General features: G+C 42.9%; 1 protein-coding gene across 2 annotated transcripts; it reads left to right on the forward strand.

Moving 5' to 3' along the window:
* The first annotated feature begins 3,720 nt into the window (after positions 1 to 3,720).
* plekha2 (pleckstrin homology domain containing A2) lies at positions 3,721 to 16,179 on the forward strand. 2 transcript variants are annotated; one of them, XM_084550905.1, is made up of 13 exons: positions 3,721 to 3,964; positions 4,450 to 4,620; positions 9,021 to 9,181; positions 9,310 to 9,366; positions 9,837 to 9,885; positions 10,020 to 10,117; positions 11,270 to 11,401; positions 11,585 to 11,674; positions 11,760 to 11,828; positions 11,907 to 11,977; positions 13,665 to 13,728; positions 14,398 to 14,475; positions 14,614 to 16,179. In XM_084550905.1, exons 3-13 carry the CDS (start codon positions 9,041 to 9,043, stop codon positions 15,058 to 15,060), a joined length of 1,296 nt encoding a protein of 431 aa, XP_084407031.1. In that variant the 5' UTR covers positions 3,721 to 3,964; positions 4,450 to 4,620; positions 9,021 to 9,040; the 3' UTR covers positions 15,061 to 16,179. The 2 variants fall into 2 exon arrangements, with proteins under 2 accessions (XP_084407031.1, XP_084407030.1); XM_084550904.1 differs by lacking the exons at positions 3,721 to 3,964; positions 4,450 to 4,620 and adding an exon at positions 6,320 to 6,552.
* The last annotated feature ends 462 nt before the right edge of the window (positions 16,180 to 16,641 follow it).

Genomic DNA, 16,641 nt, shown 5'->3' on the forward strand with positions numbered 1-16,641 from the left:
TCATCTGGTTCACAGAGTCATACCAAGCGAACACAGTCACTTGGAAGCACTTTAACCGCGTGTCTCGCCCTCTTTCAGACACCGTGATGAAGTCGTGCACGTACAAGGCTTTCTGCGAGAAGGCTAATGGCGGAAACTCCGGAGCCAAGATGGAGTGTTGCTTCGGAGACGACTGCAACGGGCCCCACAAGAGTCACAGCCATCACCACCACAACAGCACAGGGGCTGTGGCCTCCAGCCCAGTTCTGCTGATCGCAGTGCTGCTGCTGCGCATGGCCTTTAGTCAGCTCTAACCTCCCCCTCCCTCTTCTTTTCCACCCACAATTCATCGCCTCCTCTTTATCTTTTTTTTTTTTTTATTTGTAATATTATACATCCAAGATCAAAAAGGAATTTGAGCTTCAGAGAGTTTCATGTGGCTTGAAACTCGGGGGGAAAGAAAATAAAGTGTGTTTCAGTGAGTGGTGAATGTGTGCACTTTAGCAAATTTCAGTTATCAGGTTATCACCATGTTCAGTTTCAGATGATATAAAGCTGTAAAGCAACTGATGAACCTGAGGATATTTGTGGTGAAGAAATGTGTACAAAGTGAAGAACACCTACTCGCAGCTCTGGGGGGGATCCGGGTGTGGTTTTGGTCCCCTGGTTGCAGGGTAGTGCACAGCTCACTTCACACCATAGAACCACGTTATTGATCTGTTTCATTATCAAGGGTTTCCGAAACTCTGAAAGTTAAGGTTTAAAACTATCTGTAACGATGCATTTAGTGCTTCACTTCTTTCATTCTTGTGCATACAAAGTTGTCTGAATAAAGATACAATCACACCCTTATTTTTGCGTGACAAAGTTCATCTTTGTGCAAAATTTGATACCTTGGCCTTTAAAACCAGTTTTTGTGTCGATGTTTTGATGTAGAAGCATAAAGGATGCAGTAAACAAAACTTTCTGACAGTCTGTGATTTTCCGTAGAAAAACAGAGTTTGTGGAAACTTCAAGACTTCCTCCTGCAACCGTGTAACTTCAAGTCTGCAGTCGCCACAGGATATGAAATCAGTAAGGTAGTGCTCCGTCCTCAGGCAGGTCATATGACGTGCAACCACTTCCTCTTAAAACCAGAGAATTTTACCAAAAGAAAGAAAGCAGAACGCGTGGCAGCTCCTGTAAATGTGGAGACTTGTTATTTCAGTGCATGCAAAGGTTAGCACCACATGTGAAAGTTTTAAGCCCAGAATCTTGACTTGACATAGAGAGGAGTGTTGTAACGCCGAGGTCAGTTCAGTTCTTCCCTCAAGATCTCTTTTGAGAGTCTCTCGGGAGTTTCGTCACAAGACTCAAGTGTGGTCACCTCCCTGCAAAGGTGAAGCAATCCTGAAGCAATACATTTAAGCAGCATGCAGTCTGAGCTGCAGCTCTATCATCTTCGCAAGGAAATATTCTCACACAGAACTCGTATAACGCTGAAGTTGCTCCTTTAGCAGATTAAGATTTCACATTGGAGTTTGAAATCAACTCAAAAATAATACCTCGCTAAAGTTTAAAGTATGTGGTAGTCAAGCCGAATGCCATCATGGATCACCATTACTGTAAAAACACTCTGAATGGCTTTAAACACATCAGCCAGATGTTTGCTTTTGAGGTTTATTCTTCAACACTGAAAGGGAAATGTAAACAGTGCTTTGTTCAGAGCGCATTGCTTCATGCTATCTATCACCGAGGTCATCTGTTAAACATCTGGCAGAACTGAACCCAAGGCTCGTTTCTACAGATCACAATGCTCCCCGGCCTAAAAGAAATTAAAATCCAAATGCTGCTAAATGAGTTGCAGTCAGATCGACAAATGAATGTGAGCTGAGCAATTTGCACCACAAAGCTTATTTATGGATGTGTTTTCCATAAGCACATTTGCATGAAGCGTTTCTTATTTGCACAAAGAGAGGACAAGTAGCGGCAACTGGGGAACAAAATGTACAAAAACAACCTTCCTGTATTCATCACAGTAAGTGCCAGTTTCTCTTTATTTACATTAGTTAGTGGATGTGGGATGGGGGAATGGATGGGGGCATAAAATGGCATAAAGAGGAGCAAGCACAATACGATGAAGTTAATTGGGTTTTCTGCTTGGTAGTTCAGAAAATCCCCTGGAACAAGAGACAAAACATAACTGAACTTGAATGAAAGTGAAACTATGTGATCTGCTTTACATTTAAGACATTTTAGCAGATGAGCTCAGTTATATATTGGCACCGGCTGCTTTTGGCACATCATGTTGCACCTGCCGCACACTCGGCTCCCATGGCAGATGCTGGAATGACGCTGGCTTCACTTTTTACCCCGGGTTAACACTCCCTCCCTCCCTTCCTCTGCAGCTCTTTGTATGAATCAGCTGAGTGCATCTGTGCATTTGACCTCAAACTGCCACCCGATCAAAGAGATAACGGAGAGCATGCAGTTGCAGAGAAGAGAGATACCACACACTTTATAGTTTTGAAAAAGGTCAAAGTTCATCAAAACCCTAAGTTTAGGTAAGGCTGCATCAAAAAAGCTGTTACAGTTACAACGCAGAGGTTAAAATGAGGCAGTAAGGCCTGTTGAACTCAGTTTGTGGTTTCTCCTGTGTGAGTGGGGCAGCAGCAGAGCAGCAAGGGAGGACGCGGAGGAGGGCCCAGGCCTGGTGTTGTGTCAAAATCTGTTTCCTTGTTGTGATGTGTTCCCCACTGCCCGCCCACTCAACAGTGCAGCAAATATTTTCACTTTCCATGTACATAGATAGAGATTTCAGATACTTAAGATTTGATCTTTACTGTGTTATGGTATCAGAATGAAACTAATACACTATCAGTCTTACCTGACATTTTACCTAGTCCCTTATATATTCAGTCTCACTCTTGCGGTAGGCGTTATGACTGGGGCCATTGCTGCTCAGAAAGTCTTTGAATTGCTTTCTAAAGTGTATCCCATTCTTCTTGCTCTTTTAACAGTATGTCAAAGGTCATTTTCTATATGTATCAGCATATCCCAGTTTTGGCATTTGTGAATTTTGCCCTTATAGATGGACCATTAAATTCCTTTGTGGGAAATCAGATGGACTGTGGCAGTGTCCTTGGGTGATGGTACACTTGCCTGTGTTCTTCATATGATGTGGTCGACAACGACACATTAAAGAGAGAGAACATGTCTTTATTGTCATTGTTTAATTGCAACAGAAGACTGCTAGGTCTAACACTGGCATCATAAAAGGACCTTAACATTAGACACATAACAAGTCACAACTGATACACCAGTGTTGCTGTTTGCAAACAGGAAAACAAAAAACACTCTAACAACTTATGGTGCAATGCTCGTCATCCCAAACAGATAAAGAAAGAGCACTTTTACCTCCTCTGCATCCAGCTTCACTCTGTCTCCTGTTGACTCCTCTGCTCTCAAGGAGGCGGTTTTACCTATGCAAGCCCCTCCCACCGGGCTCATTAATTATGTCAAATTTAAAACAAACATATTTTTCCCTCAAAAAAGCAATCACCACCAACAATAAATAAAAATTAATTTTCCTTTCCTTGCCTATTTTTAATAAGCAAGCTCTAAATAATGTGCAATAATGTTTTATGTTATTTTGTATGAGAAAAATGTTTCACACCGGAAGTATTGGCGGTCACGTGATCATTACGGCCTGCTGAGACGTCCAGGTACGCTACAATTCAGCAGCTGATTGGTCAGACGTTCAGTTTGAACGGAGAAACCCGCGAAGGGAAATAAACATACAGTTTAGGGCCCCTATCGTAAAATTTAAGTAGAATCACTGAGGGTGCACCTTTGACAATCCGGACGGCACTCAGAGTGAATGTATAACGATGTTGTCGGATGGATGCCTTCACAGACCACTTCCCCTGCTTGATAACCTGCAGCAGCTCGACCAGAAGAGTCCTCTCAACAAAACATTACTGAAGGAGAGGAAATGGCCGGAGAGGTGTTTGTTTAGTTAGTTTTCAGTTCGTCATTGTCTCCTTGTCTGCTGTATGCTATGCAACCAAATATCATAAGAGCATGCTTATGAGGATTAGTCTCCACCCTCTATTTGGGTACTTAAAAAAGGTGTAGTCCTGGCAGGATACAAGACAGTGAAAGAGGTGCTTGTTAATGGTACATAAGAGTTTGAATAAAAGATCAGTGATACAGTTTGAATGAAGTGCTAAGTAAACAAAAAGCTAATGATTGTTGGCCTTTTGTGTTAATGAAATTTGTTAATCAGGGATCATTTGGTCCAACGGTAAAACAGGAAAAGAGATCAGGAGGTTCATAATGACTAACCTAAAGAACTTTAGGATCAGCAAGAAAAAAAATCTGAGGAGTGTCACGACCATGTTGAAGTTAGAAATTGGAAAGTATTTTTAAATGTGATGACAACATTTTGGGTGTAAACATTCTAAATATTTCCTATTTCCTTTGTGGTAGGAGAGGCTTTTGACACGACCATGAAATATGCAGTCTCTGATATCATCTGCTCTATCACCTACGGCTTCAGAATAAGAGGATCCAGAGTTCACGTCTCTGGTGGATGATCACACGCAGAAGACGAGAAACTTCTGGCGAACTATCAGTACGGGTATCATTCTAAGGTTTAAGGTAAACTATATACTTACAGGCATTTTCATTTTAGTAACCAAATACATTGTACAATTTTGCTCCAAATAAACATAGGAATTCATGTTTCATATGTTATTTTTAATGCAAATACAGATATACTTTTTGACAGTTTTACAACCTGTTCCTATAGATAGGCAAATTGCTTTGTTTCCAGAAAGAGTATGTGAAGTTGTTTGCTGCCAAAATAGAAAACACACATCAAAACTCTCGAGTCGTTTGAAGGCGACCTTTAACTTGTGCAGAGGCTTCGTGGAAGACTTTCTTGCCCACAAACAAAATTAAAGGTGGCAAATATCAAAAGTGAAACTGGCATATGACAGTGGAACATTGTCACACATAGTCTGGCAGTGGGTGAATTACTGCTGAATTTCATATGCAAGACTCTTGAAGTTTCAATAGTCACTTCCACAATAAAAACTTGTATAATCGTTACTAATGTGATTGCTGGTTGTATTGATGTAACAATACGACCAATATGCTCTAAGATGAGGATTTTAGTTTACGGCCAAATATCCCAAGATTCAAGGTAAAGTACTCTAGATATATCCAGCTTTCATACACAATTGAAGCTACAGTGTAGGCCAGACCACTACAATAATGATCACCTAAAACATACACTTAAATAAAAATAAATTTGACTTTGGCATCCTTTCATTTTCTGGACCAGATTCAGGATGAGCTGAGCAGGGTTACAGCAGGTCGTCTGGTTCTGGTCAAGGACAGAATAAACCTGCCTTTCATTGATGCTGTCATCCACAGACTAGATAGCGTTGCCTCTTTATGGACTCGAGCGAACATCTCTTCAAGACCCTGTCATCATTAACAGCCAGACCACAGCTGTGGTTTAAAGAGTCTTCAGCTGTGACTCTAAAGTCTGACTCGTCCTTCTCTGAGAGCATCTAGGTACCTCTGAAGCCGTCCTGCAAACTGCTGACACTGAGAATCTGGAACCACAACACTGTTTAACATTTTATACAAAACCTCAAGAAGCTTTGAAGGAAATAAATCAGAGAGGCATGTTGGGGAGTTGACTGACGTTAAGACACCAGTCATGAGGACTTCCAGTGTGTCTGCTTTGTTTAGCATATTTACTGAAAATGTGGGGAGGCGAGGGTGAAAAGCAGAATGATCCAGATCATCTTCTCCCCGAGAGAATCGCATCAGAGTGCTGCTTCTGGTTTCATATGATCTCAGCGGACATTTGTAGTTTAAATATTGCTTGCTCGTGTGTTTGTGCTCAGTGGCTGTCAGCTCTTCCCGGGAACCATGATCTCCTCTCAAAGTGTGGCAGCAATGTGCTTGGAGGATGATAGATTTGATGGTTTCAGTCACTGATTGTGTTAATGACTCAAAGAGCAGCAGCAGCAGCAAAGCGGGTTTAGTTAACTCATTGTCATTTTCATAATACGCAAGAGAACCGCTTTTGTCTTCTCCAAAACGACACCACACACGCATAAATTGCTGACAGCGTCACATTTGGGATTCATGGTTTCACCTGCAACCTCCGTGGTACGAGCAAAACATAACGTGGTCGAGCTTTGTCTTGAATGCGCGTCCACTGTGCCGTTTTCGGGGAGGGCGGGGTAAGGGTTGAACGCGTCCCGACGAGGAAACCAATTTCGACACAAGACTGCGCACAGAGGGCTCATAGATCACATCCGGGGCTGGTTTATTCTAATAACAAAACGTTCAACCCGGAAAAAAAGACAAGTCTTCTGTAATCCGATCGCACAAACAAATAGCCGAGGGTGTGAGAGTGTCGCAGACGCCGGTCTTGTAAATGTCTGCTGTTTGTTGTAGTTGTTAAAAACTTTGTCGAACATGCTCGTATTTACCAAACTCGGCTCTCTGCTCTGCGCTTCATAGCGCTGCGGGGCGCTGGCTGTGGCGCACACCGACTCTCCACAGCGGGTAAGTAGTCAGCCCCGAGTGGCACTTTGTGACTGCGTGTGTGTGTGTGTGCGTTGCCTCATGGTCGTGTGTTGTGTGATTGCTATTGTGTATGTGTGCGGATGGTACAGTAGGTGTGGCAGGGCCGTTGAGTCGTTGGATGTGGTGAGTCAGGTCGGGTCATCTGAGCTGAACAAATGTAACACGTCTGTCAGGTGCTGCTGAGTAACTGCTTGATCACATTTTTAAACTTTAAATTGCACGCTCTTTATCACGTTGTTGAACAGTGGCGAGCTGTTCTTGGAAATCAGTGAACAAAAAGTGAGTGATCAGTCCAGGGCTGCCCTTGCAGTTACTTTTATTATCACTTAATCTAACTGTATTAATAGTTTGGTCCGTAATATGTCAAATATATATACACATATAACTCTTTCACAAAAGTAGCACCCTCAAATTAGTCTAAAACTAAATTTCTTTTACATTTTAAAGAACTGAAAACCTTTAGGAAGCGTATAATCATTTTGAGGGTGAGGCTTTTTCATTGACATAACAAATTTTGGCTCTGTTAAAGAGCTGGTTTTACATTTCAAAGTCAGGAAAAGTGAACCATCGTAAATGTCTTGAGCCGCCCCGGAGAGAGCTCTGTCCAGTCTGAGTACAAACGCAGACGTTTACCAGGCAAAAGAAAAGGTGCTCTAGTACTGTGGCGTGTTCAGGGAAGTGACGAATTGCTGAGGTTTGGAGTCTGATTCACAGCAGCGGTCACAAGTTAAGATAAACCAAACATTCTTGTGTATTTTCTTCAAGTCCTCGAATGTTTAATTTGTAATTTGCCTTCAGACTGTGTTCTCAAACACTTGTGCTATCAGCCTGTCAATCTGAACACAAATAAAGCAGATGTGTAAAGTGAGTGTAGGTGGGTTTCAGTTCACTGCCTTGGATGTGGTAAAAGACAAGAACTCCGACATCACTGCTGTGATCTATACAAAGTGTTATGTCCTTGTACCTTCCTGCTGACGTTAATGGCCGTTTGTTTGTTATCCTGCAACACCCCAGCCCTGAGATACTTGAAAACTCACAGCACAAACTGTGAAATTTATATTTATTGGTGCAGTTTTGCCAACGATGCCACAACCTCAACGCTGCTTCTCCCTGTAATGGTTAACCCAGATGTTTTCTGATACCCAAAATGGTTTGTGTGTGTGTGTGACCTCTCTGTCATCATCTTCACTTTTCCATCACACTCAGAATCTCTGGGTTTCTGTCTCTTTGACCTATTACAATGGCAAAAAAGTATGTGGCTGATGCATCAGGAGCACAGCCCACAGTTTTTTTTTTTTTTTCAAAGCAGTTTCAAAATGAAGCATTTTCGTAGCCACTGACTTAAAAATAGTTCTGCAGGAGTTCCAGCAGCACGGTGAAGATGCAACCGGGGTCTGTGTGTGTGTGCGTGCTGGCATTTATTTTGTTTGTCTTCTGCTCTGTTGCGTGACGTGAGTGAATGGTTTCATGGAAATGTCGATAATTTCCATCTCTCAAAAGCTTCTTAGCCAAAACGGTCCTGTAAAAGTATTGGCAGAGGGGACAGTCATTCAGTTCTGATTATATATTTATAGAAATGACTGTCGCATTATAATTTTTGTTCTTGCCTTCATATAAAAAAATAGTAATCGGCCACAGATGTGGCCTAGTTAGCCACCACCACATTACCTTTGTGGTCACATACTATTCAGGTCCTTTTCGCGTATCTGGTAGAGTAAGAAATGAAATGAAATCTGTGCAGTTTGTCACTGTGATCGGCTCCTATTTTGTCCGCAGACACGCAAAAGAAGCAACATTTCGACTGAGAGTTAGCAGGAAATTTAAGGAGAACAAGAATATAAATGGAGCCGTAAGCCTTCCAGCTCCCCCCAAAAAATAAAAATAGGGTTCATTTAGGTTGAGATGTCTGTCGTAGATGAAATTCTTTCGGAAAACGCACCATATTGAAATATCATCAGCATTCCCGAGTGTCTGAGCTGAATGAGGCTTGATTGTGTTGAAGACCCAGTCAGCAGCTCAGTGATTCACATGCATGGCATCAGTTTAATGAACAGATCTCAACGGTTTTCTCCCCCTCGTCCTCTCCTCTATTTCCCTCCCTCCCGCTCCTCTCTTTTCCCTGGCCAGTGGAAATGTGCGTGTGTGCAGATCTTAAACGCAGTCTGTAATTTTTGGCTGTGGTGGAGGGCCTCAGCTCAGCCTCGGGCTTCAGGGTTTGCTGCTCAGCCTCAATCACGTCACATGAAAAACTGCTGAGTGCGAGTGGGTCTCTTTCTTCCTGTGTCTGTGTGTATTTGAACACTAAATGAAAGACGATTCATCCTCCACATCTGCCTGTCTTTGCCTTTCTATTCTCTCAATCTGTCTTATGCTTCCGTCTTTACATTTTGCCGCCCACTGTACACCTCACCTGAGTTTCTGTCTTTCTAACTGTCCCCCTGTCTCAGTGATATGTGATAGCGGCAGCATGCCGTACATGGACCGGCTGAACCGAGTATGCGGCTTTCTTGACATTGAGGAGAAGGAGAACAGCTGCCGCTTCCAGAGACGATACTTCATCCTGGACACGCAGGGAAACAATCTGCTGTGGTATATGGACAACCCTCAGGTACTCCACACATATGCATGACACAGGCTTGCACAAACAAGCCAGAGGAAATTAAATTGACCAATAGAAGCTGTGTAACCTTGGACTCTGAGCCAATGATGAGTCCGTTTGTTTGTGTTTGCATGCAGAACCTGCCCAGTGGAGCCAGCTTTGTTGGCAGCCTGAGATTAACCTACATCTCTAAGGTAAAGCGCTCCGTCATGTCTCTCTCCACTGTGTGCCGTGGCGACAGCAAGTCCTGTGAAGTACACAGAGCTGGATGTTTCATAAAGGAATTCACAGAATACACCCAAATCATATGCAAATTCTCTCAGTGTTTCTGAAATACACAAGAGCTCTCAGTTCTAGCTGACGGTCACATGCAGCACAGAGCTGGAGCTGACTTTGTGAAGTTTTCCAGATGTCAGTGCACTCACGGAGTAACCCAAAGATAATGACATCTGGCTTCACTGCACTGCAGTACTGCTGACAGCTCCTCCCTAGACACTCAGTCAAAAAGAACGGCAAAGATATTTCTCTTCTCTTCTCTTCTCTTCATCACCTCTTCTCTTCTCTTCTCTTCTCTTCTCTTCTCTTCTCTTCTCTTCTCTTCTCTTCTCTTCTCTTCATCACCTCTTCTCTTCTCTTCATCACCTCTTCTCTCCTCTCCTTTCAGGTGAGTGAAGCTACAGTGAAGCAAAAGCCCAAGACGGAGTTCTGCTTTGGTGAGTATTTAGGGGAAACACCGAGTCATGTAAATGTAGTAGCACACAGTCACATTTGTTTTATTTACCCATGTGATGAGATTACGCAAGATGGTTCTTGTGGAAGTTCATGGAACTGATCTCTTTTTCTGCAGTCATCAATGCAGTCTCACGGCGGTACTTCCTCCAAGCCAATGATGTGGCTGATATGAGGGAGTGGGTAGATGCTCTCAACAAGGCCACCAAGATCACGGTGAGTGCAACACATGCGTGCTTTTATAACCAGACATCTAGGGAGCAGATACACAATGGCTAAACTAAGCAGATTGCCAGGGGATTAGTTTCCACCTGAACGCAGGAAGCTGCAATTTGCGGTGCTGAGACGCAAACCAGTTTGGCCCAGGCGTGTGCAAATGCCAGCCCACAAACACTCTCTCATACTGTTGGTGAATGAGGAAATTGTGAATGTGCAAGTGCACGCGTGACAACACACACACGTCACTGTGGTAAAGGTGTCAACATTCAGTTTGCACATTTGCATGGTATTTGTGTATGCTCAGCGGAATGACCTCCGCCTCATTGACCGGCGACATCCAGATGGCTCATGGCGGCAGGTGATAGAGAAGAGAGGAGCGTTTCTCTTCTTCTCTCACCTGCACCATGACACAGGAAGCTAACTCTGTCTTTCACTTCCCCATCGAGCTGAGGTCTGCTCAGCCGTTTTTTTTCTCGGCTTCCTTGGTCTCAATGAAATGTGTGAAAATGCGTTCTAAAGAAGGACCGGTATGATGTAAATGCAGGAAGAACGCGATGAAGTGGTTAAAGACATATTTATCAGTTTGTACTTTCAGCCACAATTAGTGTGAGTGAGTTTATAGTTTTGACACATATACATTGCAGAGGCCATTTATGTACTGTTTGACTCAGTTGCCGTTATATTGGGTACACGCTGCAGGAAATTATGTAATCTAATGCAATAAAGGTTACTATGTTTCAGAGAGGTTTTATCTAGATTAATGTGGATGCTGCTGTTGACAGATGGTTCTATTATTGTGCAGGTTTTTGCTCATACTATTTTATTTTATTTTACTAGATTTTTACTTATGTTTTATTTTTTATTTTTACTTGTGGTTCTCAAGAGTGTTTTTTTTTTATGCGTTTTAACTAACCTTAAATTAAAATTTTGTTTAATTTTCCAATTACGTAATGCATTTTCTTAATGTTGGGCAGTGTTCTCGATTGAAATGAGTACATGCTAGTGAAGGAGACGGCTAGCGAGCCTTCGGCATGAACAGCACTTTCCATCTGTTCACTTTTCTTTGCATTGTGGCAAACACCGCTGCATTACTGGGAACCACTGTGGAGGTTAATTTGCTAACTCTCCTCGCTTCCCACCTGTTCATAGGTTCCCAAGTCTTGCCCTGATCCTCCGAGGTCTGATGTGACCACAGTGATCAGTGACACTCAGGGGGGAAAGAGACAGCAGGCCTACAAGACTGAGATCATTGGTGGTTTAGTGGTGCGCACTCCCATCCAGGTAAAGCAGAGGAAGCTAAAACCGGCCTGGTTGCTGCAAACAACCACAACTTTATAATTAGTTTGGAACATTTAGTTTAAGAAAAAAAAAAAAGAAAACTGTGAAACTGTGAAATACCACATGGTGACTCGTGCATAGACTTTGATTCCTAAACTGATAATGAAGATGGCTGTGATGTTTCAGAATGAAAGTGAGGAGACAGAAGGGAGAGAGAAAAAGGGCAACAGGCCGGGCGTGCTAAGATGCGGTTACTGTGTTAAACAAGGAAATGTGGTGAGTGCCCAGTGACTAAATATAACAACTCTGTGTTTGAGTAAAAACACTGTGCATGGAAACTCTAATGTGGTGTGTGTTTCAGAGGAAGAGCTGGAAGAGGCGGTTTTTCACCCTGGATGACAGCTCAGTCAGCTACTACAAGTCTGAGATGGTGAGGAGCCAGACTTTTTCTTGTTTTCCTGCTCAATTGCCAGTGCGTGACTGCTGTCTTTGTCTGAATATGTCCCAGGATCGGGATCCCCTCCGAGCTATTCCACTGAGGGATGTTCAGAAGGTCCACGAATGTCTCGTGAAGTCGGGGTGAGTCAAGCGTGAATCAGAGTCCGGTCCTCCCACCATTTTGTCGTCTCTCCATCTTGTTGTCGAGCATAGACGTAAACAAACCTGAATGCATTTGGTCTGAGCAGGTACAGACAGTATTTGATTTGTCGCGCTGCAAGTAGGGACACGTGTGTGCTCAACAGATTTAGCTGGATTTGTTGTCCTGCGCAGGAAGTAGCTTTTGTTACACAGGTTTTAGTATCAGCTTATGATCCAAAATTAAAGGCTGCTGTGCACACCTTAACGGTATAAAAAAAGTGACAAGCTAGAGACTTTCTTAAAAACACTCACGAGTTTCGTAACTTTCTCCATAGACACTGCAACTATCATTTTTTTTTTATTTGTGCTCATAGAAACTTCTAACCACTTTATCCAGAGACCCTCCTATTACTGAATATGCACCGTCACTTTTTAAAGAGTAATAACGCAAGAATCCAATTCTCTCCCTTGTTAAAATCGTATTTCCACTTATTTAACAGTAACTGAGTTAAGACTTAAAGGGGAACTACTGTGTTTTACAACCTGGACCTTATTTCTGGCATAAATTACGATCATTTACTCACCCATATAAATTTGTTGTCATTTGGAGTCATTCGGACGATATTTAGATCAGCAAATATCCATATAGTGGGTGTGACTGGGGCACCAAAACGCAGCCACTAAATAACGCATTATCTGCCGCGAAACTCGTTCATTTCACCAATATTTTGTTACGATACGCTAGTGCTATTCCCCGTTGAGTCTGGAGTTGCCTGTTATCTATTCGCGGACGTGCAGCGGTTTGTTGTTCTTTGGCCAGCTGTTCCTCTCTCTGCCTCCGCATCCTCCTTTCAACAAGCTCCTCATCCGTATAGTCTGGCTCAAAACGGTAAGGACATCCATCATAAACAAAGTCGTCGTCCACAACCTCAGAATCGGAAAAATATTCAGCCGAGTTGCAAAAAACTAGCATTAGCAAATTACAGGTAAACAAGCCGCGGGTGCGTGCGGCGCTCAGAGATGACATCATCCAGGTCAGAGGTTAGTAGGTCAATCTACAGACCCCTGATGATGATAGCAGTTAACTCTGGACTCAAGGGGGAATAGCACTAGTGTATCATAACAAAATATTGGTGAAATGAACGAGTTTCGCGGCAGATAATGTGTTATTTAGAGGCTGCGTTTCGGTGCCCCACTCTCTCCCACTATATGGATATACACGGATCTAAATATCTGACGCATGACACCAAATAACAACAAGTTATATGGGTGAGTAAACAATCGTATTTTATGCCAGAAATAAGGCCATGGTTGTAAAAAACAGTAGTTCCCCTTTAAGAACGAGCTGCAGTTATAAATGATACTTCAGTTCATGGTTATAATATGATGTTATTTAGTATATTTCACCTAAATATAAATACATAAGGAATACACACTCACTTGCCACAAACAAAGTGCTTCTAATATAACAGTCCTGCACTAAATCATGACTGTTATAATGTTCAGTATAATGTTGAATCAGAGAAAGAAAGATATTAATTTATCTGTATGATCAATATGGAGGGTGTAGTTTGCGGTGCTTCTAAATTGGATTGAATTAACACAAAAGTGCAGGACTTATTTACCTATTGAGCCCTTTCTGTAGCCACTCTAAGTTTGAGATAATATTTTTAACTTCCCTTGTCAGGGATCTGCTGTTACGAGACAACCTTTTTGAGATCATCACCAGCTCCCGAACGTTCTACATTCAGGTAAAATCTCTGTTCATCTGAACCTTTGTCCATGTCCGCGTTGTTTTCATGTCTGTGCGAGTTTAAAGCAGAATTAATGAAGTAGATGCCTCGTTTGTGTTTTTAGATACACGTGTAAGAACAGAATATGCCTTTAGTCCCAGGTGTATCTGTCCTGGCGCTCTGAGATGTTTACCCTAAATGCTCTGCTGCCGATGTGTGGCACAAGCTCCTTTTTTTAGGAGCATGAAAAGTTTGTTTTTGCGAAACGGGCACGGCCATCTGTTACCATAACAACAATAACATCCTGTTCCTCCCCCTGGGAGAACAGCTGACTGAGACAGCGGGGAAGATGGGAAGTGGGAGAGAGAGAGAGAGAGAGGAGCTGCAAGCACGAGTGATTTTATGTTTATCTGTGCAAGAAAAAAAGAAAAACGGAAGCGTGACCAACATTTAGCAAACTGAAATAAACAAACAAACAAAATGAACGTGTGGATACCAAAATGAAAAATTATTTTCAACTACATGCAGTACATTTTTCGCTAACCTGAACACTAATAGAAAATAAAAAAATAAAATCAACATTCACACGTAATATAAACTCTAACTACAGTAGAGCTATAGATAAAAGGATAGATGAAGACTTCCTGCCCCTTTTTGACTTTATTTTCTGGTAACTTGTCTCTGTAGGCAGACTCTCCAGAGGACATGCGTGGTTGGATCAGAGACATTGAGATGAAGATCCAGGACTTCCGAGGTCCCCCAAAGGTAATTCCTTTTTGCTCGACTTTCCTCTGGGGCACCAAAACAAAACAATTTCATTTATTTTTGGTGGGCTATGTGTTGTTGGAAGAAAAGTGAACTCTTGATTCATATACTGGTGTGTTTGCTTCTCTCTAATTGCAGGGTTTGTCATTTAAACGTGCGTCATCTCTCTATCGAAGTCACAACGCCTCTTGCACACACCGTAGCCAGCAGAGTGATGATCGGAGACCTCCGCTGGTCAAGTCCTGCTCTGTGGCGCCGGGCTGGCAGCCCTGGACACCGGTTCCGCAGTGCGAGCACTCCATCCTGGATGCAGACGATGAAGATAGCGCGTTCAGCTCAGTGCCCACTCTGCCTTCTCTCTCCTCCTCTTCCACCTCCTCGTCCACCTCCTCCTCCTCCAACTCCCTCACCGCCCCAAATCCCTGCCCCAACGCTCTTCAGCCACCTTCGACCAGCGGACTGGGGATCCTCACAGCCTCGGCAGATGCGGCGAGCGGGCGTCGGAGGCACCGCTCGCAGCCTCAGCCTCACACAGGCTTCCCCTTCAACTTGGATGATGAAGGCATCCGTACCACAGACGTCTAGTTGAGTGATGTCTGTCCAGACTCCTGTGTGGACTACAGTGTCGATACTGGTTTTTAGATGAATGTGACTGGTAGTAGTATTCCCTGCTAATGAAGGGACACTGTGATCATCCGCCTCAATGTCATGACATGAAATTGGAGGCCCCCTGCTGGTGTTGTAGCTGCTCTGAAGGAGGCACCCAGCAGGGAGGAGGCCCAGAGGCACAGTGTTTGTTATTCACGGGACTAAAGGTATGACGGAGAGTTTTTAGTGCAACTTCCTTTGAAAACTTGAATAATCTCTTTAATTGTTCTCGCAGACTTAAAAAGAAAGGCACATTTGTTTCATTCTGTTGCACTTGGCTTCCACTGAACGTGTATCGTGGTCACTAAGGCCGTGTTTTCACCTTTGCTAGAAGTATTCACAAAGAAGTGTTTGACAATGTAACACACTCGTATCCATATTTTTGTACTCGAGCTTTTATTTCACTAAATACATTTAAATATTTTGGACAATTTTAACCTCTCTCGGGCCCAGCAGTGTTTCCCCTTCTTACGTCCTGTGACGCACATCCTGTGAAAAGCCTCTCATTGATTCGTTAGTAATTAAAAAGCCTTTTATCGCTAACCACGTTAGTTCGCACTGTGTTTTGAACAGGAGCCTTTAACCTTCGACTTAAAGATCAATTGTCAATAAACTGTGACTCCTCTTTTAGGTTTTAACACCGTACCATAATAATACTGCCGTTCTTTAATGGTACTCGTTGTAAAATGTGCTGCCAGCATCATCAGGAGCTTTGTAAATGTGATTTTCTTATTGCAGCATTATGTGGGAAGTTTGGCCACTACTTTTGGTAACTGTAATTCTGCACCTTGCATTTGTTTTTTTTGTTTTTTTTTTACTTGTGTTTTTTTTTTTAATGTTTTGTCACAGCCTTCACAGCAGGTACTACAGCTTCCTCTGAGATGAGGCTTTGCGTTGTTACGGCGGTAGTCTCAACCCTTCTTAAGGCTCACCTCGAGACTGCATTGATGTGGTACCATGTTCATTCCTCTTTCCGTTTTCTAAAGCTGTGTGCACTCATCTGCCTGCGTATCATGTTAATTTTCTTTCTTGCACATTAAATGATGCTTTTTATTGGTCTTGTTTTGGCTGTTTTTGACCAACTCCAAAGTTTATAGGTTGTTTCATTTTTTTTTTTTTTGTATTTCACTCCTGCCATCTAGTGGCCTGGCTGGCAAGCAGCATGCATTCTGCGCCAAAAATGGCAAAATAATTTCAACGAGTTTCCTAAACTACCGTTGGATAGAAGCGATGGCATTAAGACTTTTATGTGTTTTCTCTCTAAAGGGCAAGAAAATGTCCAACTGTCGGGTCAAGGCCAGCATGTTTGCCCTTTAACTCTACCACCTCAGACACAAACATGCAGGCCAATCTAGTGACCAGAGGCCGTGTTAAGTGAAGTGTTTCACACGTCCAGAGCAAAGTCCATTAGGTAAAACGCCTAAAACTCCGTCCTGACCTCCGTCCACTTCCTACTCTGCCTCCCGGTGTGGCTGTGTGGCTGCAGGACTGGTGAGATGAAAATGTCTCCACTGAACA

The sequence above is a fragment of the Chelon labrosus genome (genome assembly GCF_963514085.1).
Source record: "Chelon labrosus genome assembly, chromosome: 9".
In the NCBI taxonomy this organism is placed as follows: Eukaryota; Metazoa; Chordata; class Actinopteri; order Mugiliformes; family Mugilidae; genus Chelon; species Chelon labrosus.